Source organism: Cebus imitator, unplaced genomic scaffold, assembly GCF_001604975.1.
Source record: "Cebus imitator isolate Cc_AM_T3 unplaced genomic scaffold, Cebus_imitator-1.0 Scaffold18, whole genome shotgun sequence".
NCBI lineage: Eukaryota > Metazoa > Chordata > Mammalia > Primates > Cebidae > Cebus > Cebus imitator.
The window spans coordinates 4,566,529-4,578,565 of record NW_016107333.1 but is presented as its reverse complement, the minus strand read 5'-3'; the positions used below and the strand labels follow the sequence as shown (position 1 = coordinate 4,578,565).

Genomic DNA, 12,037 nt, shown 5'->3' with positions numbered 1-12,037 from the left:
ATCTCAGCTCATTCTAACCTCCGCCTCCTGGATTCAAGCAATTCTTCTGCCTTAGCCTCCTGAATAGCTGGGATTACAGGCACCCACCACCACATCTGGCTAATTTTTTGTATTTTTAGGAGTGACAGGGTTTCACCATGTTGGCCAGGCTGGTTTCGAACTCCTGACTTCAGGTGATCCTCCTGCCTCAGCCTCCCAGAGTGCTGGAATTGACCCACCGTGCCCTGCCTTGCTAATATTTTATAATTTTTTTGACAGTCTTTTTTCTGTGTATGTAAATAAATTTTAAAAATTCAATTAAGGGCCAGGCATGGGGTTCACACCTATAACCCCAGCACTTTGGGAGACTGAGGTAGGTGGATTGCCCGAGCCCAGGATTTTGAGAGCAGCCTGGACAATAGCAAGACCCATCTCTAATTTTTATATATGTATGTATGTATGAATGATGGGAGTCTAGCTCTGTCACCTAGACTGGAGTGCAGTGGTGCGACCTCGGCTTACTGCAACCTTTGCCTCCTGGGTTCAAGCGATTCTCCTGCCTCAGCCTCCCGAGTAGCTGGGACTACAGGCATATGCCACCACGCCTGGCTAAGTTTTGTATTTTTGGTAGAGGCGGGGTTTCACTGTGTTGACCAGGCTTGTCATGAACTCCTGACCTCAAGTGATCCACCCGCCTCAGCCTCCCAAAGTTCTGGGATTACAGGTGTGAACCACCATGCCCAGCCTCCATCTCTGATTTTTTAAAAAATTAAAAAAAAATTAGGATATGCTTTATATGTAACAGCGTGCCACAGACACTTTTCTACAGGATTAAATATTCTTTTACAATGATTTTTTTGTTTGTTTTGTGTTTTTGAGTCGGAGTTTTGCTCTTGTTGCCAAGCTGGAGTGCAATGGCATGATCTTGGCTCACTGAAACCTCCACCTCCTGGGTTCAAGTGATTCTCCTGCCTCTGCCTCCTGAGTAGCTGGGATTACAGGCTCTGACCTCAAGTGAGCCTTGCATCTTAGCCTCCCAACATGCTGGGATTACAGGCATGAGCCACCACACCTGGTCTTTACAATGATTTTTAATGGCTGCATATTATTGCTGTGTAATTTTTTAAAAAAATTAAGGGCCAAATGTACTGGGTATGGTGGCTCACCTATAGTTCCAGCTACTTGGGAGGCTGAGGTAGGAGGATCACTTGAGGTTGGGAGGTCTAGGCTATAGTGAGCCATGATCATACCATATCACTCCAAGCCTGGGTGACAGAGGGAGACTCTGCCTCAAAAAAAAAAAAAAATAATAATTAATTAATTAAAGGTCAAGCTGGGCACAGTAGCAGGTACTTTGTAGTTCCAGCTACTTGGAGGCTGAGGCAGGAAGATCATTTGAATCGAGGAGTTTAAGACCAGTCTGGGCAACATAGTAAGACCTGTCTCTAAAAGAAAAAAAATAAGGGTCAATTTTTATATGAATTAGTGTTTTTCCCAGCTAATTGTATAGAACTTTTTTTTTTTTTTTTTTTTTGAGACGGAGTCTTGCTCTGTTGCCCAGGCTGGAGTACAAGTGGCACAATCTTGGCTCACTGCAACTTCCGCCTCCCGAGTTCAAGCAATTCTCCTGCCTTAGCCTCCCAAGTAGCTGGAATTACAGGCACCCGCCACCACACCCAGCTAATTTTTTTGTATTTTTAGTAGGGACGGGGTTTCACCATGTTGGCAAGGCGGGTTTCGAACTCCGGACCTCAAGTGACCTGCCTGCCCCTACCTCCCAGAGTGCTGGAATTATAGGCGTGAGCCACTGGGCCTGTGTGGAACTTTTAGAAGTGTTAAATTATTAAGTTACTGAGATCAGGAGTTTTCAGTTTTAGAGAGAAAATGCATTTCTTAGGCAATATGTGAAATTAAAAAGCAAAATCGCTTTTAGAAGTATCAGTGGAGCGGTAAAAGATACTGAGATTTTGCGATAGAGTTAGGAACTCTCTACGTTTTTTTCCCCTTTAAAATAAAAATAAATATTTTTAAATAAAAGTAAGATATGTCCTTTTTGAGAAATTCAGAATACACAGAAAGGTAAAAATCATACCAAAAAATTAGCCCCAATTATACTATCCTACACCAACCTCTTTGTACATTTTGGAGTATTTTCTTCTACATTTTTGTCGTTGTCACCGTGAAACATCATCAGGATCATACTGTAAACTTCCCAATTTTACATTACATTGTGGAAAGCTACCAGAAGGAGTTTGAATTTTAGGAGTGTGGGAGTAACAAAGGAAAAGGAAAAGAAAACGTTGGAAACCTAGGAGTGTTCATTTTAGATAGTTTTCTCCACATTGTAATATACGATTAAGCTCGAGGGTTGGACATGGTGGCTCATGCCCCAGCCTGCACTTTGGGAGGCTGAGCGGGTGGATCACTTGCTCTCGGAACGCCGTCTCTACAAAATTTTTCTGGGCGTGGTGATGCATGCCTCCCGTCCCAACTACTGGGGAGGCTGAGTTGGGATGATGAGTTGAACCTAGGAGTTTGAGGCTGTGGTGAGCTGTGATTGTACTGTACTCCAGCCTGGGCAACAGAGTGAGAACCTGTGTCAAAATAAAATAAAAGGCACAAGATTGTCCAAGTGGGGTAGGAAGTCAAAAAGGGAAGGAGTGGGCTAGCCTTGGACAGTCTCTAGGAGACATTTTGTAGTTCCTGTTTGTTATATCTGTGACTTTCTTACCTGAGTTCTTGCTAAGCCTGTTGTCATTCTTTACAGGGATGTTTTTGAACTAAACTTCATGAACGTCAAATTTTCCAGTGGTTATTATGACTTCCTTGTCAAAGTTGAAGGTGACAACCGTTACATTGCAAATACTGTAGAGGTAGGTGTTTTCCTTCCCATTGCCATGTTAATGTATCCAAGGAAATGGCTCCATTCAATCTTTGCTATTTGACAGACATAGCCAAGGCAGTAAATCAAGAACTTGGTCATAGTGGATTTTCTTTTATTTGTAAGTTTTTCATTTTCCATTATAATTTAGCATTGCTAACTTACATGAAATTTAGGTGGTAGAAAAAGAAAATCACCCATAATTCCACTGAGGTTTAACATCTTAAAAAAGTGTTCTGTGTGGTAGGCTTTGGTGGGTTTAGAAAAGTGCATGATGCCAAATAGGCGACAAAAAGCTTCAAGTGACACATATATAACACTGTAATGAAGCTATTTGGGTAGAGGATAAAAAAAATTGGTCATCTTTCGTAATGGACTGTTTCAGATGTTTAGCTAATGCTAGCTGGGCGAAGATCCATGTGTCTTTAAAAATAGAAAGCCTTATTTACCTGATGCTTTGTGGGAGTGAGGTAGTTCACATTAGTATTTTTCCCAGCTAATTGAAATTTACTCCGTCCAGCACCGTGGCTCCCATTTTAACCATTTTAGAGAAGTTTATTTAAGATGAGCTACATATTTTCCTACTTTCTTATTTCCAATTTAAGATAGTTTCTTTGTCTTTCATGACCCTGACACATGAAGAGGACTGGCTCTCAAATTGTAGAATGTCTCTCAGTTTGGGTTTTTCTGGTGTTTCTTCATGATCAGATTCAGGTCATGCATTTTCTGCAATTCTATCCCAAAAGTAATGCCCTGTCCTACTCAGAGCAAGAAGTATATGATGTTGGTATGTCTCATTATGGGTCACATTAACCTTGGTCACTTGAGTAAGGTGATTGTGTGCTAGGTTTTCTGCTGTAAAGTTACTGTCTTTCTGCTTGTATTTACGTGTCTAGTTGGGCAATGCTTTGAGACTCTAAGTATCATAATGGTCTTGTCTGCAATAGTTATTACTCTGTTGTTTGCCAGAGAGTGATTTTCTCTTTCATTTCTTGTACATTTTTAAAATTGGAATTCTACTGTAAGAAAACAACTGTCTTTTATCCTGTTTATTCAATTATTTATAACTGCAATAAATCTTTATCATAACGTGTTTATAACATATCTATAATTCACATGTTTACAGTAATTGCATCATAGATATTTATTTTACTGTATGCATTGTGATCTATAACTGTCATTTATCTTGTTGCTCATGTTGTCCTAGGTTTTGGCCTTTGGAGAGCTCCTCAGGTTGGCTCCTGTGACACTTGCTTTCTTTTAATGACAGAAGTAGACAGCTTGAAATTTTGACCTTTTCAAAAGCGAGACATTACTTCCCATAGGGAGATTAAACACTTGTATTTAAAGTTTGACAGAAAGGAAGATGTTTTCTGAAACTCGAATCTCTCTACCTCATGTATGACCTTTTGAGCATGAGACATCTGATCCTCGTCCATTCAGTAAAACAAAATTTGGATAGAAGCTATTGTAGCGTGTACCTTGATCCTTTCAAATCCACATTCTTTTAATGTTAGTTTCCTTCGTTAAGATGACTTACTTGCAACTGAAAATATTAAAAGGAAAGCTCTTTCTTTTTTTTTTCCTTTTTTTTTTTCTTGAAACTTCCTTTCCTCTACTGCCAGCCATCTTAAATGCCAGGCTTATATCTCACAGTTGTTCTTAACCCCTTCCTTTCTTTTCACTTCTGCCTCCTAGTCAGTTACCAAGTCCTATTGATTCCACCTCTGATTGTATTTTCCATGAGTTTTTGTTGCTATAATCACCAAATTGCTGTTTTCTCCATATTTTTACCAATATTTGGTATTTTCAGGTTTGGTAGTCTGATGCATATGAAAAGGTATCTTGTTGTTTTAATATCTTTCCTTGGTTGCTGGTAAGGTTGAACATCTTTTTTTTGTATTTAGTAGCCAATTAGGTTTCCTTTCTTGTGAATTGTTTTATATCTTTGCCTGATTTTCTTTTGGTTTCTTAGTCTACTGATTTTTAGGAGTGATATATATTTAGTTGTGAGCATTAGATATCTTCCCCTAGAATTGCTTTATGGCATCTTTTGATGCACAAAATTTAATTTTAATGAAGCCTAATTTAAAATCTTCCTAGGTCCAGGTACAGTGACTCACGCCTGCAATCCCAACACTTTGGGAGGCCAAGGCAGGCAGATCACTCGAGGCCAGGAGTTCAAGAACAACCTGGCCAATATGGCAAAACCCAGTCTCTACTAAAAATACAAAAATTAGCTGGGCATGGTGACCTGCACCTGTAATCCTAGCTACTCCGGAGGCTGTTGCAGGAGAATCACTTGAACCTGGGAGGCGGAGGTTGCCGTGAGTCGAGATCGTGCCACTGCACTCCATACTGGGCAACAGAGTGAAATTCTGTCTCAAAAAAATGAATAAATAAAATATAAGTATTTTGCTAGATTGTGTTTTTTGTATCTTCTTTACAATAATCCTTTGCTACCCCAAAGTCAAAAAGATACTGTTGAGTGTTTTCTCTTTTTCTTTGTTTTTTTTTTTTTTTTTTTTTTNCCTGACCTCAGGTGATCTACCTGCCTTGGCCTCCCAAAGTGCTGGGATTACGGGCATGAGCCACCCTACCCTGCCTATTCCTTTCCTTTTTTTTTAACCCCCTGAGACAGAGTTTTGCTCTTATTGCCCAGGCTGGATTGCAATGGTGCGATCTTGGCTCACCGCAACCTCCACCTCCTGGGTTCAAGTGATTCTCTTGCCTCAGCTTCCAGAGTAGCTGGGATTACAGGCATGCGCCACCACTGGGCTGATTTTGTTATTTTTAGTAGAGACAAGTTTCTCTGTGTTGGTCAGGCTGGTCTTGAACTCCTGACCTCAGGTGATCTGCCTGCCTTCACCTCTCAAAGTGCTGAGATTACAGGTGTGAGCCACTGCGCCCGGCCTCTTGTTTATTATTATTGTTATTATTATTTTTGAGACAGAGTCTCCCTCTTGTCACTCAGGCTGGCATATAGTGGCATAATCTTGGCTCACTGCAACCTCTGCCTCCCTGGTTCAAGCGATTCTCATGCCTCAGCCTCCCAAGCAGCTGGGACTACAGGTGCATGCCACCACTCCCAGCTAATTTTCCCATTATTAGTAGAGACAGGGTTTTGCCATGTTGGCCAAGCTGGTCTCAAACTCTTGGCCTCAAATGTCCCACGCACCTCGGCCTCCCAAAATGTTGGGATTACAGGCATGAGCCACTGCACCTGGTCCTCCAGTGTTTTCTGAACACTTTTTAAAGTTGTTTTCCTCCTTATATTTAGGGCTTCAGTCTATTTGAAGTCCATTTTTGTTGCTGTAGTATTTTACACCCTACGATTATACTTACTGCATTATATTACCATTGTTTGTTTATATGCATTGTTTTCTTTTTCTTTTTTTTATTTTTTGAGACAGGGTCTCTATTCTGTCACCCAGGCTGGAGCGCAGTGGCACAATCACAGCTCACTACAGCCTTGATCTCCTGGGCTCACGTGATCCTCTTACCTCAGCCTTCCAGGTAGCTGGGACTACAGGCATGCACTACCATGCCCAGCTAATTTTTTGTATTTTTTTCTAGAGACTGGTTTTGCCATGTTGCCCAGGCTGCTCTTGAACTCCTGGGCTCAAGTGATCTGTCACCTTTGCCTCCCAAAGTGCTAGGATTACAGGCGTGAACCACCACCTGCATTGATTTTTCACTGGGCTGAGAATGCCTATGGGTGGAGACTAAATCTTATTTTTTCAGTGCTTGGTTTCCATCTAACACCACTTAGAGGAAGAAAAGGGGCGAGACTTTGCCTTTTTTTTTTTTTGAGATGGAGTCTTGCTCTGTTGCCCAGGCTGGAGTACGGTGGCATGATTTTGGCTCACTGCAACCTCTGTCTCCTGGGTTCAAGTGATTCTCCTGCCTCAGCCTCCTGAGTAGCTGGATTACAGGCATGTGCCCCACCATGCCAGGCTAATTTTTTTTTTTTTTTTGTATTTTTAGTAGAGATGGGATTTCACCCTGTTGGCCAGGCTGGTCTTGAACTCCTAATCTCAGGTGATATGCCCATCTTGGCCTCCCAAAGTGCTGGGATTACAGGCGTGAGGCACTGTGCCCAGCTGAGACTTAGCTTTTATTTATTGATTTAATAACAGCTTTATTGAGGTATAATTCTCATACCATAAAATTTACCAATTAAAAGTTCAGGCTGGGCATGAGCCACCATGCTTGTAATCCCAGCACTTTGGGAGGCCGAGATGGGAGGATCACTTGAGCCCAGCAGTTAGAGACCAGCTTGGGCAACACAAGGAGATCCCGTCTCTACCAAAAATTTAACAGTAAATTAGCTGGGTATGGTGGTGTGTACCTGTAGTCCCAGCTACCTGAGAGGCTGAGGCAAGAGGATTTCTTGAGCCTGGGAGTTTGAGGCTGCAGTGAACTGTGATCACACCACTGCACCCTAGCCCGGGCTGTTGCCAGCTGACACCTTGTCTCGAAAAAGCAAAACAAAACTATGCAATCCAGTGTCTTTAGTATATTCACAGACTTGTGCAACCCTTACTGCAAGGCCATTCCAGAATATTTTTATCACCCTGGAAAGCAATGCTGTATCTTTTAGCAGTCACTCCCCATTCTCTCCTACTTTCTACTTTTCGTCTCTATGGTTTGCCTATTTGGGACATTTTGTATAAATGGAGTCATATTGTTTTTTACCTTTTGTGACTGGTTTTTCTGTTTTTTCTCTTAATATTTTTAAGGTTCATCCATGTTGTAGCATGTCTTAGTACTTTATTCCTTTTTATGGCAAAATAATATTCCATTGTATGGATAGATCACATTTTGTTTACCCACTCATCAGGCGATGACATTTGAGGTATTTTTCCTTTTTGGTGCTTATGAGTAATGCTGTGAACATTTGTATATAACTTTTTTTTGAACACTTGTTTTCAGTTATTCGAGGTATATGCTTAGGAATAGAATTCCTGAGTTGTATGGTGTGGGGGTTCCAATTTTACTGCATCCTCACCAGCACTTGTTATTATCTGACTTTTTGTTTCTAGCTATCATAGTGGGTATAAAGTGGTGTCTCATTATGATTTTGATTTGCATTTCTCTGATGAGTAATAATGTTGAGTATCTCTTCATGTGCTTATTGGTTTCTTGTATATCTTCTTTGGAAAAATGTCTCTTCAAATCCATCATCCATTGAAAAAAAAGTTCTTGGTCTTTTTTTCTTCCACACTCTGTACACCTCTTATTTCCTTTTATCTTTTTTGTATTACTGAGTTGTAAGAGTTTCTCTGGCTCGAGTTTCCTTGTTAGATACATGATTTGCAAATATTTTCTCACAGTTTGAGGTTGTAGTTTAACTTTCATGACGTCTTTTACAAAACATTCTAATTTTGATGAAGTCGTTTTAAAATTTTTTGTTATTGTTGTTTGTGCCTTAGGTGTCATGTCTAAGAAACCATTGTCTAATCCGAAGTTATGAGGATTTACTACTTTTCTTAAAAGAATTGTATACTTTTGCTCTTACCCTGAGGTTTCTGATTCATTTTGAGTCAAATTTTGTGTGTGGTGTGACATAGGAGTCCAGTCTTCTTTTGCAGTTGTCCTAGAACCATTTGTTGAAAAGATTGTTCTTTCCCTGATGAATTGCCTTGACACATCCTTGTGGAAATCACTTGACCATAAATGTAAGGGTTGATTTCTGGACTCATAATTCTATTTCATTTATCTGTATTTTTGTCCTTATGCTGATACCATGCTGTCTTGATTACTGTAACAGCTTGGCTTTTTGTAACATCAAATCTGGTGTTTGTCCAAGTGTTTCTATGATTGTTGGGAAAATTATCTAGGTACAAAATAGCAGAAATGGCTAATAGCTGTTGTTCATGCAATGATAATAAGGCCCTATTGAGGCCATTTGCTGTCCTTTTCCTTCCTGGTGATGGAGTAAGCATTACAAAATCTTCTCTCTCCCTCCTTATTACATTAGAACTCTGTGTGTGTGTGTGTGTGTGTGTGTGCGTGTGTGTGTGTGTGTGTGTGTTTGCGCACGTGTACACGCAGTGTGTGTGTTTGTGTGTGTGTAAGAGAGAAAGGGAGAGGCAAGGAGAGAGGGAGAGAGTGAGTCAGCTCTGACCTTTGCCATAGATGCAACTTTTCTTTGTAATTTCAGTAATAGTCACACTTAGAGGCTCAGAGCAGGTCATTGGGTCCTGTTTGTCCTCCCAAGAGATGCTCGACACATTGGTCAGAGTGCATTAAGGGTGGTTTGGTGTGGAAGTCCTGTAATAGCCCTCATTGACATTGGACTGGCTGTCAGGGGAAGCATGGGTTTTGGAAGCTTTCATTAGCATTAATTGCCCCTAATGCACCATCATTTTTGACAGTAATAAGCTAAACAGGGGTGTTATTACTCCCAGCAGAAAGACTGCATTTCCTGGCATTAAAACATTTTTTGAGATGTATGTGGCATGTGGTGCAGGCAAAGAAAGGAATAGCATGATCCAGTGTAAAGCAGGCTTAGCTGCACTTAAAGTGGAGAAATAAGTCCCTTTCCTATTGTAAAAACGAATCCTACAGTGTTGGTTAGAAGTAAGAAGCAGGTAATCAACAGGGATCCTACACGGAACTCTTTAAAAGAAGCCTTTGGGCCGGGCGCGGTGGCTCAAGCCTGTAATCCCAGCACTTAGGGAGGCCGAGGCGGGTGGATCACAAGGTCAAGAGATCAAGACCATCCTGGTCAACATGGTGAAACCCCGTCTCTACTAAAAATACAAAAAATTAGCTGGGCATGGTGGTGCATGCCTGTAATCCCAGCTACTCAGGAGGCTGAGGCAGGAGAATTGCCTGAACCCAGGAGGCAGAGGTTGCGGTGAGCCGAGGTCGGGCCATTGCACTCCAGCCTGGGTAACAAGAGCGAAACTCCGTCTCAAAAAAAAAAAAAAAAAAAAAAAAAAAAAAAAAACAAAAAAAAAAAAAAAAAAAAAAAAAAAAAAAGAAGCCTTTGGAAAAAGTTATGATTTTTATTTCTAAATTTGCTTTAAAAGAGTAGCATAAAAATGCTTTTCTTTTGAGTGTTTCCAGAGACCCATTTATAGTGAGATTTTAGGAGCTGAAGGATTTGTTTTAAACTGTTCCCTATTTAAGAACAGCCCTACAGTGTTTCTGTGCAACAAAGAAAGCTGTAACTTAGGAAACCTTTTAAAATTAGGGCTGAGAGCAAACCAAAAATGATGCAAGTTCACTGCAGCTTGCCCTTTGCTCACTCCATGTGTTTGCATTGTCTGGAGATGCTCAGGATGTCTTTAGGACAAACACGAAGCTGGATCCCGATTAGCAGGCCTTAGTGGCCAAGTTAGTGCTGAGAGTTTAGAGTCAGGATTCTAGGTGAAAACCTAAAAGCTGATGGCTTCCTTATCACTATCATTAGGAGACATTGAAGACCTTACACGTAATTTTTTTTTTTTTTAAAGGCAGAGTCTTGCCCTGTCACCCAGGCTAGAGTGCAGTGGCATGATCTCAGCTCACTGCAACTCCTGCCTCCCAGTTCAAGCCATTTTCCTGCCTCAGCCTCCCGAGTAGCTGGGACTCGCACCACCACACCTGGCTGATTTTTTTGTGTTTTTAGTAGAGACAGGGTTTCACCATATTGGTGGGTCTTGAACTCCTGACCTCAAATGATCCGCCTGCTTCAGCCTCCCAAAGTTTCTGGCATTACAGGCACAAGCCACGATGCCTGGCCTAGTTTGTTCTTTTTAATTGCTCCATAGTAATCAATAATATGCACATAGCATTCTTTGTTCAGCTAGTCTCCTGTTTATGGACATTTCAGTAGGAAGATCACATTTACAAATTAAATGAATGAGTTCTTAAGAGAATGAGTTACAGGAATAACCAGGGAATTATCTAGTTAATGTTGATGAAGATTGCAGAGTAGTTAATTACAAAGACCAATTATTTTTATAGCACGGAATACTGCTAATCCTCCTACCTCTCCCAAAATTGGAGGGCTGCTAAGCCCATCAGGCCTCCTCCTTATTCTTCTTGCTATGTATGGAATGTTTCCCTAGTTGGAGGCACCCATGGGCAGACTTGGGTCACAGTTCCTTCTCCTGTGCTTTCGTAGCACTTTGTACATCCCTGCATTAAAGCAGCAACCTGATTTATTATAATTACGGTTTGTATATGGGACAGGAAGGATTTCTTGCCATCTCTGTGTATTGCCTGCACCTAGGTGCACCGCATACTACAGGGAAAGTGTCCTCAGCGGGTGTCTGATCAAAGCTCTTGGGTACTTCTTTGCCTGAACTTTCCATTCCGGTTTGTCCTCCAGTGGAAATGATGTCAGTGTCTGTCGGGTTGTGCTTTATGCAGGAAAGCTTGCTCTGGTTCTAAGCCCTGTATGACTTGTAACACAATTAACTCAGCAGAGAACCCATAGAGCCAAAGTAGAAATTCCTAGCTCCTCCTTGGGGGCATCTATTCGGCCTGATGGACCATCTTCCCTCCTCCTCCACTGCCATAATTCACCCAGTTGCCTAGACTCAGTGACAGGCAATGCTGCTAAATGTAATCCTGCTAATAGGTGGCTATGTATTCAAAAGTAGATGGTAATATCCTTATAGCTTCTAGTAATAAATCTTTATATAAATATAAATATATATATATATGTATATATATATATTTTTTAAGCAAAACAGAACACCCCTATTCAACATGATAATTGAGGCTGTTGTCATAAAATAGTTATTATGGAGGCAGGAAAGAAGGCTGTTAGAAAGAATTACTTGATAGATATTTTTATCGCTTTTTAATTTTTCTTCTTTGGCCTTGATTTGAGGTTGTCACACCTCAGTATTGGCATTTTAGGAAACTGCCAAAGTTATCCTTCAATTATTTACCCAGCCCTTTATCTCTATTCCTTGATCCTGACTTAGACTATAAACCAGTGGATTTGGCAAGGATTTCCTTAAGTGTTACATTTAGACCTATCAAATATTTGGAAGGCTTGTAGATCTGTTTGCACATAAAAGTGCCTTGGGTTTGCATAATTTGCACATTCAAACTCAGATTTTAATTCAGAAATTTAACATGTTTTCTGTTTCTTTTGGATATTTACATTGATTTTAATCTAATTTTTAAATTTCTTATTTACTGGCATTAGCCCCTCTTAGTGAAGATGTT

General features: G+C 40.7%; 1 protein-coding gene across 1 annotated transcript in view; it reads left to right on the top strand.

Moving 5' to 3' along the window:
- The window catches only part of RPN2 (ribophorin II), a 64,145-nt gene that overhangs the window by 33,434 nt on the left and 18,674 nt on the right, over positions 1-12,037 (top strand). The window contains exon 8 of the mRNA XM_017512381.2: positions 2,747-2,852. Within this exon, the coding sequence (XP_017367870.1) occupies positions 2,747-2,852 (106 nt within the window). The remainder of the gene's footprint in view (positions 1-2,746; positions 2,853-12,037) is intronic.